Source organism: Melanotaenia boesemani, chromosome 14 (assembly GCF_017639745.1).
Source record: "Melanotaenia boesemani isolate fMelBoe1 chromosome 14, fMelBoe1.pri, whole genome shotgun sequence".
Lineage (NCBI taxonomy): Eukaryota > Metazoa > Chordata > Actinopteri > Atheriniformes > Melanotaeniidae > Melanotaenia > Melanotaenia boesemani.
This window is the reverse complement of record NC_055695.1, coordinates 2,912,932-2,930,205: the sequence shown is the minus strand read 5'-3', so window position 1 is coordinate 2,930,205 and position 17,274 is coordinate 2,912,932. Positions and strand designations below refer to the sequence as shown.

The following is a 17,274-nucleotide window of genomic DNA, read 5'->3' as shown; positions in this document are numbered from 1 at the left end:
CCAGGTGTGGCCTAAATGAAGCCTATCCCAGCCCCCCTAGTACCTGGGATAGGCTCCACCTCCCAGTGTGACTTTGCAGAGGTCTAAACGAGTCTAGAAAATGGATGGATGGGCGTCTCTCGCAGGATTAGATGACTGTACGGTAGCTGAATGCTGACGGGATCTGTTTGTGTTATTGTCGGGGGTCACGCTGAGCTGAACCATCACAGATTACAACTGATACACCATCCAAAGTCTCTTCCACCCGTCTGACATCATCACATTGGAGGGCGTAGCAGCAATCTAAGTGAAGGAACTGGACCTCAAAGCTTACCCCACAATCGTCTGACATTTCTAACCATGTCTTACACGGTTAGAGTAGTTCACATAAAAATATTCACGGATTAGAACGATTTTTTTTTAATTTATGATTATTCTAGTGTTTAACAAGGAAATAAAGTTTCACAACATCCACACGTTGCTGCTTGTGTAGCTTTAGTTTCCTTCCGTGTGAGTCGGAAAAGAGGCGTATTAGAGAGGGAAAGTACGGCAGAGGAAGAGTTTTTTCCTCCACACAGATAAAGCCATCCTTGTGGAATGTTGTCGGTTATAGAAAAAAATCATAAGATGATAAAGCATCCATTAAAAGTTGCAGAGAAAGGAGAAACTGCATTGAACATGTTTTACCATCTGCAGGAAAACCACCAGCTTTTACACTGAAGATAAATGTTCTGTAATTATGTTCGACTCGGGTTCAGGTTACAGCAACGGAATGCGTTCACTGACCTTTATGTGATGCGTTCACTGACCTTTACATTATACAGATGAGAAAAAACTAAATAAGTCTTTACTGCTGTTTATTTTGCTGTTCCAGCATCACTGACTTGGTGTGAGGTCGATGCCTTTTACTGGTCAGTGTCTGATGGTCTGCAGGAGAAAGCATATTTAATTCCAAATATGTGGTCTAATTTCTTTATTTCCACTGTTCCAGGATTATTTACGTGTCAAACAGCAGCTATTCTACTAAAGGACAACTGGACGTCAAAGCTAACCAGATGTTTTTCCTAGGTTTTATAAAGGAATGTTTAAAAACTTTTTTATAACGTAGTTTTCAGAAAGAAGCCTCCCAAGTCCTGGCCGAGGTCCTGCAGCCTTTTCATCTGTTTTCTCTGAGAGAAGTCCAGATAGGATTTATTTATTCTTTACACAACACAGGAGATTTATGTTTACTTCAGTTTGTTTCTGTATTATTTTATTGTATTGGCATCAAAACATAGGAATAATAGTTGACAGTTGAGTGCAGATGTTGAATGATTTGTTTAAATCAGAGGTGCCCAAGTTGAGTCTCGAGGTCTACTATCCTGGAACTTTTAGATGCAACCCTTCTCCAACACACCTGAATCAAAGGCATGGCTCGTTACCAGGCGTCTGCAGAGCTGAATGACATATGGAGGAGGGAACTGAGCCATTTGACTCAGGATAGTAGATCTTGAGGACTGGACTTGGGCAGCCCTGGTTTAAATGATTTAAATATTATCACGTGTGTCATATTCCCACTGTAATGGTGTAATGTGTCGGCTACCTGTTACAGCTTCAGAGTTCTTTGTAAATGCAGGATTCAGCAGTGGCTGCTGAGATTTACATTCCCTCCATGTTAAACTTAAATATAAGTAACGTATGAAATTCAGACTGATGAGTCAAAACAAACTAATGATGATGCAGAAATCACATTTTACCATGTCTTTATTACCAGTCTTTGTTTCACTACTGTCCCTCAACCCCTCAATACGTGTGTTTATAACTCAGGGAACCAAGATGGAAGTAGTTTGCAGCTTGTACTTCAGTGATAACAAACCAATTAAACCAAAACTAAGAAACTCAATCTGAGACAGCTGCTGGAGAGGAAAGGCCATTTTAATGCTTACTATGTGCGTATGGAGACAGAATCTAAGCAGCTTAGAAATCCTAATGACACAGCATACTGATGAATGCTCCAAAAAGCTGTAAACTAGACTTTACTTTTACCTAACACAGACAACATTAAAAGATAAAACTGTTGTGGGTATTTTAAAGCTTTATTGGAGTATGTGGCTGCACTTTTATCAGCACAAGAAACTCATAAAATTAACTGACAGCACTGAGCTGCTAGTCCCCTTAAAGTAATTTAAAAATTAATTAAATTAAAATGAAATAGATAATTCTGCTCATGATCTCACCTTCCTGATGCCCTGCAGGCACTCCAGCACTGTGAGGTTATAGGTGCAATTCCCAAAAGCAGCATCCCTGAACAGACAAGAGGAGGAAAAACATAATGAATACATTCAGTAGTCATCATCACATTTCTGGTTGCTACCCACATCGTTCAAAAGCTCAAAGAGCTGTGAGTCCTGTGACAGTTCCTCACATCTCTCTGTATGTCAGCTTAAGCTTTTTTCACACAAACACTAAAGCGCTGAAATTTTCCAGACACGTTTCAGGGGAAACGACAGCAAAGTTCACACCAGACTTCTTGCTGAGTTTATTCAGCCAGCTGCCTCGTAATCCTCTGCTGTGATGCTGACACCGCTAACTGGAAACCATGTGAGCTACAATCCGACCTCTACAGCACCTGCACTTTTTTTTTTAAATACACATTTACTTTTTAAGACTTAAAGAGGAAATTTCGATGCATTTTTGCATCAGAATAAACACAGATTGAGGATGAGCCACAAGTTTCTAAAAATAAAAAAAAAGAAAATCACATTAAAATGAGGTGAAACATGAGATGGTTCAGGCAGTTAACTGTAAAGCGCCATACGGCCTTATTACAACCACAGGCAACCAGAGCTGGTAACAGGTGAAATCTGACACTTGAAACTTGAATTGTAGGTACACACATTTTATGATGGATCATTAAATTCAAGTCCCTTCAGCTCAAAGACACACTTCTGGACTGGTCTGAGTGGGAGTTTACTGGGAGCAGCAAGGTCGTTCAGTTATTCAGGTCAGAGAAAGTTTCTGTCTTCAGAGTGCAAATGTTCTGCTTCATTATCAGAGCAGTGTCAGACTCTCACCGAGTTCTTACATGCCTCTACAGGCTGGTGAGCGGGAGGTTGTTTATTAAATATGGATTCCCATCCCGAAACAAATCAGCATGATGGGACAGTTTATGTCCAAGTTACAGTCAGTCATTTCTTTTCAGCCTGAGAGCAGGAGCTCAGGAGTAGTTCTCCAGGATCCTTGAAGGACTTTCCAAAGCTCTTCTTTGGATGTTTCTGCCTTTTGTTCTGCTCTCTGTCCAGATGATCCAACGCTGCTTCAGTAATGTTGAGGTCCGGGTTCTCAGAAGGATCCATCCCTCCATCAGACCTGATCTTCAGTCCAGTTCTTGTGTCATATGACATCCCTCAGCCTTATCTCCCCGTTTACGTTCCTTAAGAAATTACTTCCTGACAGCCACGTTTCCATGGAGACCATTTCTGATGGGGCTTTGGCCGACAGTAGATATATTAGCTGAAGGTCCAGATGCATCTCTCAGGTCCTGGTTCAGGTCTTTGCTGGATCTCAGATCCTGTTCATCTGCTGTAGATGGTTTTTAGTCCTGACTCTTCTTCTTCTGTCCTCCACGTGTCCAGTTTCTGCCTCCACGCTGAGATGATCCCAGCTGTTTGGGAATCACCGTGTTGCTGCTGAAATCCTGTTTTCTGTTCGTCCAACTGTCTGATCTTTGCTGGGTTCACACATGAAACTAAAGAAATGAGTGAAAAAGAAGCTAATGTCCAAAGAAAAACTTTGAGAGATTTTCAGAAAGTTGGAGAACAACAGCTTGAAAGTCTGGCTGCTGGGAAGAGAAATATGAAGAAAGAAATTAAAGATTGATAAAAACCTTATATGGACAACAACCCAATCATGCAACGCCAACAGGAAATAACTCACCCATTTATTTTTTTAACCCTTATCACAGCAGTCTTTTCTCTACAATACAGTATTTTCACACTAAATCCACCCACATGAGATAAGAAGTGGTGACTGCTGTATTCTGACTTGTACTTAATCTGTTTGAACAGGGAGGAAAGACGGCAAGTCATAAATCAGCTCTCACATTTGTCCTGTTCACAGGTTAAATACTGCAGTAACTTCTCACTAATGTGTCCTCCATTACAGTTTTCCATTTTAAGAACAGCAGGTGAGGATGTTTGGTGTTGGTCGAGTTGTAAATCCAGCATAAATGCTTCAATTTCAACAAAGAATACAAGTCCAGTCAACTGCCATTTACAGACGGTCTGTGAATGCAGCATTACTGACCCTCCCTCAGTGGGCGTGGCCTCCATATAAAGCTTAATCCATCAGAGCTCCTCGTGAGGCCAAAAGAACAACAAAGTCCTCCTCCTTCCAACAGTGCTCTGCTGTTATGTAACCACTCAGTGTGTTGGTGACAACAAAAAGCCCTTTATTCCACACTCAGCTCTGCTCCTCAGTTTGCATGTCAGAGATAAACCAACAAACTGCAGCTGTAACCCAACTTTATTCCACCTGTTTCCAGCTGATATCAGAGAGCAAAAGTGCACAAAATAAAGTCTTACGTGTAACCCACATGATTTAAAATGATCTTTCATTTTTAACCCTTTTTTAACTCCACTAGATCTCCAGCGCCTCCCGAGTGTTATCACTTTTAACATCATCAGCGTCTCAGGAGAGGTGGTGTGTAGCTCTGTGGGGTAAACTGTGATGGATAGGTACCCTTTAGATGATCTACGAAGGTTTTCCAGACATTTCAATCCCGTCCAGGAGGTTTACAATCCAGCCACTAAATGTAGTTTTATTCAGAGACTCTATCTGGTAAATCCACGATGATCCATGATAACAGCATTATTTATCACATGTCATCATAAAAACATCACCATCTATACTATGTTGCTAAGAGACCTCTATTTAGACCTGGACATGATGATGGAGCCACTTCCTGTCAGACTTTCCACCAATCAGAGAGCTTAGATTGACGGTAACGTCCAATCAGGAGCAGCCAAAGATCAACCAGTGAGCAGAAAGTTCTATGTGTGTGTGAAAAGAAGAAAAACAATGCTCCTCTATGGCTGGAATAAAGCCAAGAAGACGTTTCTGATGCACGGTGGCGCCACAAAGCAGCTGAGCTGGAGTTGGTTTAGTGAGGATAGCAGGTAAATAGTAGCAGGAATAACTGGAAATGAGGAAAAAGTGGAAACATGGAAATAGTTTCTGTTGTTTGTTTCAATAACAATATTTTTTCTCCTGAAAGTCGAGACTTGAGAGAAGAGAAAAGGCTTGGCTTCTGCTTTCTTCTTCTGGTCGGCCTTTATGCTGCTACATCTATTCATACATTCATTTTACATCATTTTACCTCCCAATCTGACAGCTGAGAAACATCATGTCTGATGCTGACTGGGATTAAAAGGGGTTCAGCTTCTACATGCAGTTTTAGTTAAAAAAAAAATCAAAACAAAAAAAACAAACGTGGGACTTCAAATAGCAAAATTACTTGGCGTTTTAAAGGTTAATACTAAACGCATTTTTTCATTATTTACATCAGACCTACAGACGACCAGCATGTGATGGATGATGGAGAAGCTGTTGCCATTCAACATGCTGTAAACGGTGTAAAAAGCCAAACACCAGGAGCAGTTAAGCAACAGATACAACTACCACCTAAACTGGGCCAAGTTTCCTCGCTAGTTAGGATCAGTACAGTGCGCCAGTTAATGTCTGAGTGTTTTGAACTGTGGTTTTAAAAGAAGAGAGCTGAACCTGAAGGGACATGCATCCCTGGAGTCTAAGAACCTCGAGAGAACCCGCCAGTCCTGCAGTCAGTGTAGTGTTTATGCATCACCACGATCTGTTTAGCATCCAACTACTTCTACAATCGCTGCATCAACCTGGTTCAGCATTTCCACTTGGTTTCTGTCTTCTTTTAGTATACGTAAAAAGTGTATTTGACTTGATGAAAGCAGATAACCCACTCTACTAAATATTCAGTAAAAGACGACAAACACGTTTAGACAGCAGGTCTTTAAAAGCTCAGCTGACAGGATACTGAAAAACTTTCCCTTGACCACCTCCCACAACTGCGTTGCGTTTGAACCAGAGGTGTAACAACACTTCCATGACCATCAATCCAAGTTAAAATGTTGACAAACAGAAATTTGTTCTCTGGGTTTTTTCTACACAAACATTTTAAAGATCAACATCCAGAATGTGGTCCAGTCTGTTTTAGTTCAAACGACTTTAAATGTCTGATTGAGCTCAGGAAGAAAATGAGATTTTATATAGAAATTAGGTTTATATTGCTTGTTTATACTTTTGTCTGAACTTGCTTTTCTATGGAGTTCTCTTTGAAAAGCCCAACCAGGGATGAGATGTCACAAATGAGGTTAATGCTACATTCATATGTTTCTTTCATTCTCCCAAACAAACAAACAAACAAACAAACAAACAGTGTTACACTAACACGTGATATTGTCTCGTATTGAGTGTTGGCTCCCGGTTTACTTCTAAACTGTTTCATGGTAGACTGAGATTTTAGGAAACACTGAAGGAAACCAGCTCTCCTTCCAGTCTGAAATACTGGGACAAGGACAGAAGCTCAGTAAACTGGCCGGCTGAGCTGCGACCATCCTCAACTTAACCCTGTATAGAGACATACTGAATGAAAAACAAGAGTGAAAACAAGTCAGCACATCTGGGCTGCACCATTGAGAAGAAGTTCTTATCTACTATGATGGCCTGGCAAAAGAAAAAGCCTCCTGAAAAACAATGTTCACATCCTGATTCAACGTGTTCATCAGGAAACTGTCAAGAAGGAGGTTTCAGATATTATTCCCAGTACTGAAGGAAACACACATCATTACTCCAGTTGCTCTGTGGTGGTGAAGAGACTGACCTGAAAGGCAGATAGGAGGCGTTGGAGCCAGAGATCAGAGCTCTGTAAGCTTCTTCTGGAGTTTTCTTCAGGTAGATCACCTGAGACAGAAAGATGCGATAAAATTTCTCACTTCCAGAAAAAAAGACTGTGGGGCTGTTAATAAACACGGTCTTTCATTCTGACACTGAATGCATTATTACATGAACAGCTCCACAGAGGACAGCCTGTCAAATAAAAACCACACTAACACATTAACATTAACAGGAGACGGAATAATGGAGGAAAACAAATCCAGGAGAAAAGAGAGTAAATTTAACTTCAAATACACTAAAAAATGGTGGAAGTTTTTAATCTTTAGCAGTCTGAAAGCGGCTTTCGCAGCATGAGAACATTTGTTGTAAGTCCTCAGTGTGTCAGTAGGTCTGATTGCATATGATCTGAGGCTTCTCTGTCCACACAATCAACTTTTGTTTCAGCTGCTTTAACAACATCAAATATTCAACACACAAACCACAGCAGGAGAGAGAGTTGGTTTATGTCTCAGTAACACACCGGGCAGGTCTGGTTTACCTGCAGAGTTATGCATTCATTCATCATTTGATAAAAGCACACTTTGTTTTTCTTTCTGTTTTTCCACCTGCCTGCTGTTTTCCACAAGCAGATCTTCACGTGCATCACTTTGAATGTTCACTTTCAGTCAGGCTGAAAGATAAAATGGAAATACGCTACCTGCATTGGACTTAACTGGTATCTTTAATACTCTGTCCATCTTGTTTATAAGAAAGAGTTTGGCTGAATAGGAAAAATAAACTGTAATGCAGCAACAGCGTTAGGAAATTACCAAAAGGTCTAAAACAAGTAAAAAAAACAGCAAATTTAAACATAAAAACTGTACAAAGCTATTAGAAATAAAAATGGTTTGTGTTAATAACAGACTTCAATATTTCTTTTTAACATTTACATGTTAAACTAAAGCCTGAATCCTGACTGGCATCATATTAAACAACTCTGAGACTGCCTCTGGTGAGAAACACATGTTCATCACGCCACATGAAAACACATGATGAGAGAAACAAGCACTGAAACATTTCACCCTTAGAACAACAACTAACCAGGCAAGATGCAAAGCCAGATTCACAAAGCAGCTATGCCACAGAGCGTCTTTGAGGTGGAAGACTTTCCTCCTGAATCTCCTCAGCTACACATGAACCAGGTGGTCCTGAACGTATCAGTCTGAGCCGTTAGCGCTGTTAGCTGCTGCAGGGTTTTTAAAATTTTCCTCATGATGTAGATAACCTCTCTATGTCACGAAAAACAGAACCTGGTTTTACCCTGTAGAGGGCCGTTATGAGCCATTTTCTACCCACAAAATCCTGTTTTTAAAATAAATTTAAAAAACAAAATACAAATTTTATCAACAGTATATGTTATTTTCATCATAATTAAGTAATTCTGTATTGTTTACATCTCTACCACTACCCCTTTAAGTTTGTGGTTTCATGGGTCCTGATCTCTCCTGATGCACCTTGTTGTTTCAGTACAGTCTCAGCTGTCCGTGAAAGAGTGCAAACATTCACACTTTCAGGAGGAAGCCTTAGAAAAAGTCTCTTTTGGGAAGAAAAGGTTAGCTTTTAGTTTTGTTCACAATAAACTGGTGTTTCTGGGAACACTCATTTTTCAAAACTGCTCACAAAGTGAATAAATCTGAAAAAACCTTAGTTTCATTTCCATGTTTACAACCCATATGCATCTTTCCTGAACTGATGACACCACACCACAGCACCACCTTAACTTGCATTAGCAAATGGGGTCTGCATGTAGCCTTCTGTCTCATTTATACTCTACGCCAAGTATCCTCAATCCTGGTCCTCGAGGGCCGGGACCTGCAGATTTTAGAAGCTTCCCTGCTGCAACATACCTGACTCGAATCTAAGGGTAATTAGCAGACTTGTGCAGAGCTTGAGCTTGCACGAGTTTTCTAAAATCTGCAGGACACCGGCCCTCGAGGACCAGGATTGAAGGTCCCTGCTCTACCCCAAAGACAGCTATGGAACCTGTCATCCGCCTTCTGTGTCCTTTATGTGCATAATTTAGTCAGTTTTCAGTCAGTTATGAAACGGACTAGTACCAGCGGAAACCGTGGGAGCAGTGTTGAGCAGTAAAGCTGATGTTCAATAAGCGAAGGAAACAAAGAAGAAACTGTGTTGTATTTAATGGCTGCACAGACCACCGTTTGTATGTCTCTGTCTGAGAATGATTATAATGATCTCCATCATCACCATGCTTGATATTGTTTGAAACTGATGTCAGAACTTGGAGCTGAACTCTGAACTTTGCACGTCCCTCTGGTGGATACATTGGCCAACAATCATACCAACATAAAGGATGCTTGAGACTACGAGGACATTGAAGTTTAAAATTTATTTAACTATTAACGTACGTAAAGCCTTCAGTCTGAATAACAGCAAGAATGTTCTGTTTATGAGCCCCTCATTAAACCTCAAATCCAAGCAAGACGATCAGGCTTTAAGTTTTAAATCTACAGTTCCCATAATGCTTTGAGAGGCAACAACAGGAAGTATAATCATGTCAACTAAGGAATGCGAGTTGGCAGCAGGCCACAACTACTTCTTTTATCACTGCATTTATGTATATTTAAGCAAAGCTTCCTGTTTATTCCTGTTACTGATTTATGTAACAGTAAAAAATCTAAACAAGCTCTGCATTGTCTTTTTAAAGTCTGGTTTCCAGACAAGGATCAGCAAGAGGAGATGTACTCACAGCGTAGCCTCCGATCAGCACAGCAGCGTTGGATCTCTTCCTCTGGTCGAAGCTGGTGTAGTGGACGATTCGCTTCCTGGTCAGAGTGAACGACTGCACAGACCAAACAGGGTTACTCAGCCAGCAGACCATCACAAAAACTATAGAGGGATTATTTTAGTTGTAGGTCATATGCAGGAACACTTTTGGTCCGTTTTCTAATCAGTGAACTGCAATGCTGAGAGTCCCACACCAAACCCCTGAATTTTAACCTCTGAAGTAAAACTGGATCAGAGCTGCTGACTCAGAGAAAACAGTCAGCTGCAGATTTTCACAAAGTACCGTTAAACCATCAGCTGCTTTTTTTAATTAGAGGCCATCTGCTGACTTCATCCAACCCGGTCATCATCGCGTTTCAGAGGTATTTAAGTAAGTCCAGTCATCCATCTGCAGTCTCATTATTCCTTGTACTTGTAAACACGATCCTGTCCTGGACCGTTACACAGAAAATGGACATAAAGATACGCTTTGGCTTGTGCTTCCAGGCATTCATTTGTAGTAAAATAACAGTCTGACAAAAAGCAAAGCCATCTTAAAAAGTAATATAACTGTGGGTCAGAAAGTGCTGCCTCCACTAAATCAATCCTCACATGAAACGTGGAATCAGACTGAATTTACTGCAACTGTTTCATTCATGCTGAACCAATGTGAAGAGGTACAATAAAAAAAATGTGTAGTACTATCAACTACACACCAACAGTAAAATGTAAATACACAGTGATGTCGTCATTAACTCGCCTGCTGAGGAAAAATCAATGATTTGCCTTAAAAAACACGGATTAATGGATCATGTGAAGCTCAAAGGTGGATCTCCTTGTAACACGGACATGTTTATGACTGAGGTTAAATCCACACATCAGAAAGAACAGGAAAGAGAATCGGGTCGCTTTGACCACCTGTAACTCATGCTGGCCGTTTCTCAGATGTCTGATAGGTAATTTCATCAAACATTGGGCCTCAAAAAGAGGTGCGCTGAGGGCGAGGACAACTTGATTGATGTGTGTTTCAGAGCCATGAAAGAAGCCAGTCCAGGCATTCATTAATAAACCGGTTCCAGCTGCTTTCATTAAGATGTGTTCTGACTTCTTTGTGTAAGAGAAGACACAGTTTTCTAATTCATTATAATTATGACTCCTTATACTTTACAGAAATCTGACATCCAGTTACTTCTGTTTCAAGTCTTTTGCTTTAAGTAGATTTTCAATTTTAATATCGTTACCAGGCAATTTTAACATCCTCACAATCCCAGATTTGGAAGATTTTTATTGTTTTGTTTTTGTTGTCCTCTTGCTTTGTGATTTGGTGGCTTTGTCTTTATGGTGTGTAGCCTTTAAAAATATTATTTATTGTTGTCTCTGCTGTATTACCTTTTAATAAGTTAGCTCATTAATATTTTTAGACAGAACGGATATTTGTTTTCCTCACAACTTTCTGTTGTTCCTTATTCCAGGGAGCCTTTGTAAGACCTTGTAAGACCTGTAGGACCTTGATAAATATGGCATTTTTATATTAGTGCTATTTTAATATGCTCTGTTCCTGACAATAAACAAATTAATAAATACCATCTGGCTTCAACTTAAATAAATGGCACCCTGCGACCATCTTACAGACATCCAGACTGCAGAATAAAGCAGAGGACGAACATGCGCTATCCTCCCGTTGGACATGACACAGAAAGCTGCACGGTCACGATGAGAGTACACTTCCGACTGGAGGACGTCTACAGGAGAGTGTGAAACCCGTGAAACGAGTCAGGGTGAGGTGTGTTAGCTCAGGACCTGCAGGCTTCACATCAGTACTAACAGTCAAGTTTACCTTCCATGTAACAGCCTTCTTAAACACAGACTGTTTATTAACTCGTGACAAACGTGACACTGAACACAGCACGTTGATCTGGACCATCCCGTTGACGGTCGTCATGACGAATGACAACTTTCAACTGGAGGAATGCCATCACCATGGCAACATACATCAAACACAAAACACGAGGACGGCTGTTTTATAGTTTGAAGGAAGAGCTGCAAGACCCCAACAACTGAAACAGACTGAGGCCTCTGTGACACAGCGAGTTCCGGTTCCAGTCCTGGTTCTAGTTAAGAACTGGTCTGGTTTTCCACCACATCATTACGTCATTTTGAAAGTCCTCTCAGATGTGTCACCCTCCCTCCACTGTGTTTAGAGCTTCTGTATACGACCACAGCGCTTTCTAAAAATAACAAATTACAGCGAATGGACGTCATTACATCATCAGTCTGGTTTTTAAATGCTGGTTTTTGTTAGTCCTCAGGGACAGAGAGAACCTGCCAAATGCGAATGAGAAGTTGCGTCATGTTGCATCCATCCTGTTGCATTCTGGGCATTCCTGCAGAGGGAGAGTCAGTAGCAGCAGAAACTCACCTTTAGCTTCTTGTTTAGTTTGCAGCAGTATCGGTACAACATGGCCAAGTTCAGAGGACCAAAGTCTGCGTAGAAGCTGTGGAGACACAGAAATGGTTTAAGTTACTCGGCTCTTCAGGCTCCTGCCAGCTATAATGGAAAGTGGTGGTAAACCGCAACAGGGAGTGAAAACAAAATATTTCCTCCTTATCAAAAACTCATCAGACTCCAACTACTTAACCCTGGTTAAAACAAGACACTCCTGAGTCAGCCAGGCATACCTCGTTTGTCACTTGAGGCCAGAAAAAACACACCTACGTATATTTTTATGTTGGAAAATGTCTGTTTGTATGCTTATAATCTCAGGGGAAGTTTTTTTAAAGCTCATAAAACTGAAATCATTCATGTTTTTAATACAAAATGAGATCTAAGGCAGCGGAAATGTGAAAACACTGGCCGAGACCCCAGAGGCTTAAATCTGAAATCTTAGTATCCACCACAAAAACAGACTAAAATATCTGTGTAAAGAAGCTAAGCTAAAAAGACTTATGCTAACTTCAGGACCATCATGTTCAGATTGTGCACATAAGAAAAAGTCAGAATCCATACTATCGCTCTAATCAGGAGTCTATCCGAGTTCAGTTTTTTAGACCAAAAGTTTAAAACTAGCTGATTAAGTCCTTTCTCATTGCCCATAGTATTGTGTTTACCCATAAAACTCTGAGGGCTACAGAACCGGTCCAATAGCTAGAACATTATAAAGGATGACATTACGACCACCACCATTAGGACAGTTTATATTTGACTGCACTGTCCCTCCCAGGGTGGGACAGAGTGATCGCAAAAAAAACTGTTTTGAGGTCAGGACAAAAAAAAAACCAAAAAAAAAACAGTGCAGTGTTTTCCTCACATCCACAGCCTTGAGAGCGCAACAACAACCCAACACACACTTAAAAAAACCACCAGAGTAACACCCCTCTGTGCTGAAACTGAGACACAGTATCCTACATAATAATTTCTCTGTTTTGATCTTCAGTGTTAGATTCATACGTGTAAATATATATAATCTATAATAAATCCAATTTGATATTCATTTACAAATATTTATGTAACACCACCAGTTTTTCTTGAATACTAAAGACATTCTTAGAACTACTTTTAGCTGATAACACTGATAACGTGTGCTTACCTATAGGCTTGTGAATGTGTATGTGTGTGTTTTAGGGTGGAACTCCGTGTGCGATGCAGAGCAGCTACAACATGCCTTTTAGGAGCAGCAGTGGCTCTCGTTGGGGGGGCAAATATAATGGTAGAGGAATTACTGAAATGGCAGCATGGTGGTGGGATGAGCAGAAATCAATGCAAAGCTGAGACACTTTTGTTTGTTTGTGTGTGAATTATAGAGGGAAAACGTGCTAAATTAGCAAGGACATCATATTTGACTGATAAGGTCACACCCAAGGAAATAGACTGCTTCCAAAATATTAAATTAAATTAATGAAAAAATACTTTAATTTCAATGAGAAATTGCAATATTCCACAGCAAACTGATATTTTAATATAATAGGATATTTTATATGCACCCTCCTTTTTATACTGTGCCATCAAGTCTTTGGTATTTAAGTCACTGTGTCCCATCAGCTCAGTACAAACACTGGCAAACAAATGGGAACTCAGCAGTTTTTATCTTTTCCCAGATAAAGTAAAGCTAAAAATTATATAATCACCTTGTGGTTTGCATTTCAAAACAAACCACTTAAAAAAAGTGCTTGCAGAGCTTTATGAGCTGATTGACAGGAAACGTGGCCCCCACAAGAGAACTGTCAGTGGAAACAATAAGGATTATAAAACTCCTTCAAGAAGATGACTGAGTTTACTTTAATGCAGTAACAGATGTTGGTTGTTCCCGGTCTGCTGTGTCTATCTGGAGCAAGTGCAAACAAACTCAGAAGGTTGTAAGAGATGTCAAAGGCCCCTGATTGATCTGTGAGACCTTTAACTGTTTAAGTTGAGCCATCTAACTCCAAACGTTGTGGATTCCTACTGCAGATGAGTACCCAGCATGCATTACAGACTTACTTTTCATAGACAAACTCGTCATCGGTGCAGAAGTAGTGGGTGTTGGCTGTGCTTTTGGGTTTGCTGCGTAAGGTGGCGAAGTACAGTCGCTCTGTGGGACCAAGAGACATTTAGATCAGTTAAAACTGAACCCACATCAATGTTTTTTTTTTAATCAGATCACATAAAATGATGTGTACAACTGAAAAGATGGTGAAGCAGTGGTGTAAAAGCGTTTAGGTTTTGTAGTAGGATTAGATTTTTTATTGTTCCAGGATACCTCTGACATGTACAAAAGTCTGTGTGGATGAAAACATGAAGAACTTTAGTCAGCTTTGATGCTAGAGTGGCAGGTGTGGTGTTTTCTCAATGAAACATCATGGCTTTGGTCCCCTCCCTGCACTTCAACTAACAGGTCAGCAAAATAAAGCTTATCAGCGTTCAGATAGGAGAGGCAGTAAAGACGTGGTCACTTCACCAAAGAATGTCTTTCTTTATATTCCATGCTTAGATAAAAATAATATGTGAAAACAGGTTTTTTAAATGCACATGCATTAAAACAATTAGATAAAATTGTTTTTTCATTGCAGGCAAAAGTCAGATGTGGTTTTTGTGCTCAGTGTAAAAAAGACCTACTGACTACTTCTATAAACCAATCTGGTGAAATACTCATACCGCCTGATTAATTACTTATTTCATTTTAATGTAGTCTGCACACCTCCAAAGCAACTTGACTAAACAATTCATCCATTTATACTGCTCATCTGGGACCAGGTTGCAGGGACAACAGTGGAGGCAGAAACCTCATGACTCTTACACCACCCTGCTCTTCCAGGCGTTCCCAGTCATTACCAACCAGCTGAGAGATATAATGTCCCCAGCAAGTCCTGGGTTTGCCCTGACGCCTCCTCCCAGTGGAACATGTCCAAAGCCCCTCCTCTGGGAGCTGTCTAGAAGGCGTTCTGACCAGGTGCCAAATCCACCTCAACTGGATCTTTCTGAAGGCAGTATTAGCGACTCCACTCGGATCCCCTCTCTAGTGACTGACCCCTTACCCTCTCTCCATGGTTGAGCCCAGACATCCTTCAGAAAACGCTCATTTCAGCCTCTCGTATTCACAGTCATTCTTTAAGTCTCCACCTACAGCTCTTGAGCATAACAGAGGGTCCAAATATAGACTGATTTATAAATGGCCCCAATCTGCCCGTCTATGTCCCACTCCGTTGTATCTTCACTCATAAACAAGACCACAAGATATTTAAACGCTTCCACCAGATCCCAGCTGCTTCACACTCACATGAAAACACAGTTTGCTATGATTTGGTAAAGAAAATGTCAATAGCAAAAAAAAGTTTGTCATTAGTCACTTTTAAAACCTGGAATCAGTCACAGTTACCATTAAATGAACTAAACTTTAAAAATGACTACAAATTACAAAACTTTTCAAAGACTACCTTAAAAAACAATTACTAAACACTTAGAAAAAGTTAAGAATCTATCTTTTGAACTACTATTTATTATTAGCATATTTCCCCCTTGCTACTTCTTTTTGTTTATCTTATTACCCTGACTTCTTTTACTATACACTTACTTTATACAGTGTAGATAGATAGATAGATAGATAGATAGATAGATAGATAGATAGATAGATAGATAGATAGATAGATACTGTAGTCAGCTGTAGGATACCACAATCTAAGTAAAGTTCTTGTCAAGGATTTACTCCTTTCTGCTATTATGTCATGTATTTAGTGTCTCCCTCCTTAAGTTTGTTTTGTGATTTCGATCTGGTGTTAATTATTATCCACAATTATAACATTTATACTTTTCTGGCACATTGGTAGGCAATAAAACTTTTTTAGGCTTCGTCTTAATCAGCACCAAGCCTTTCCGCAAGGACCAATCGGTTATATTCATCAATACGTACTTATACTACCGCTTTTAAAGTTACCTTTGATAAACTCTGCTGCTCCAAACAACTCGCAGTCCTCGGTCATCTTGAACAGGGCAGAGAGGACCGGGGAGTGCTTCACGCCCTCCACGGCCATGACTGTCCAATTCCGACTCTGCCTTACCTCCGCCTGCAGTCCCCCAGAAACTTTTTTAAACTGCTAGCAGCTCGGTTAGCTGTTAGCAGGCTAACAAGCGCCTCTCACATAGAATTTTAAAAACCTAAAAACTTTCTCCACATTTTCCCATCAGTCCCTGCGGCATCCACCCGGTCGTATGGCCGCCGTTTCCGTCGCTTCTCCTGTTTTGTTGACCCTTTTAAGTCGGTAAAAGTCCCCGAGTTAGCATGTTAGCATGTTGAACCCGCAGCACTTTGACGAGCTACACAGTCTGAACTGATTGCCAAAATCCCTCCTTAAGAGACGTTACCGTAGCAACGACAGCAACCGCAACCGCAGCCAATCACCCGTCATGGTGCCTTCATGGGCCTCGGGGAAATACTAAACAACTGAGGCCTTTAAGTGTCGAGGGGAACAGAGTGCGAAACGAAGCATGTTTACTAATTTATAAGCGTGGGGGAGGATTTTACCCCAAAACCCAGTTAAATATAGTTTAATGTGTCTTTGTTACGTTGTTTATATTGTCATTTTTAAATAAAACATAAATAATACTTAAAAACACTAAAACTTACTATTTTTACTGTTTAAATGATTTATGTAGATATATGTGATAATATGAACTAAAGCAATCCACTTTTTATACATCTAGTGTGCACAGACCATGCAAATGTGTTGTAGACACAAGATTTTAAAGAAATATGTTTCTAATTTTAGGACAAGGCACAAAAGTTTTTCTAAGAGGTAAATCAGGAGAATCACCACTAGTCATTGTGTAATTAGGATTATTAATAGCTACTTCTGTGATAAGTTAAATGACTGAAAAACAAAAGAAGCAGATGAACGCTTGGGTTGAGTCTCTGGTTTTGATTATGTCCAGTTCTAGTGTCACATCCCCAAACTCCAAAGATTGTTAGATTTTAGACCAAAGACTAAATTATCCCAAAACATCTTCCAATTGTTCAGAAATTTAATGTAAAATGTCATGAGCCGCTTTCAAATTGTCTTTACTTCCACATAAAGTGCTAACTGGTGTATTCATCAATGTTTCTATTTGTACTTTGTAAGCTAATAAATTCTGAACCCTTCAAAAATCAACTC

At 40.1% G+C, this 17,274-nt stretch overlaps 1 protein-coding gene across 2 annotated transcripts in view; it reads right to left on the bottom strand.

Annotated features, from left to right (window-relative positions):
* The window catches only part of cdc14ab (cell division cycle 14Ab), a 38,950-nt gene extending 22,475 nt beyond the window's left edge, over positions 1 to 16,475 (bottom strand). Inside the window, exons 1-6 of one of the 2 annotated variants that reach the window (XM_042006770.1) lie at positions 16,059 to 16,475; positions 14,129 to 14,219; positions 12,071 to 12,146; positions 9,635 to 9,727; positions 6,872 to 6,951; positions 2,196 to 2,262 (exon numbers count right to left, since the gene is read on the bottom strand). In XM_042006770.1, coding sequence (XP_041862704.1) covers positions 2,196 to 2,262; positions 6,872 to 6,951; positions 9,635 to 9,727; positions 12,071 to 12,146; positions 14,129 to 14,219; positions 16,059 to 16,155 — 504 coding nt within the window. In that variant the 5' untranslated portion in view covers positions 16,156 to 16,475. The remainder of the gene's footprint in view (positions 1 to 2,195; positions 2,263 to 6,871; positions 6,952 to 9,634; positions 9,728 to 12,070; positions 12,147 to 14,128; positions 14,220 to 16,058) is intronic. The other variant, XM_042006771.1, reaches the window with a different exon arrangement.
* Positions 16,476 to 17,274: the final 799 nt, after the last annotated feature.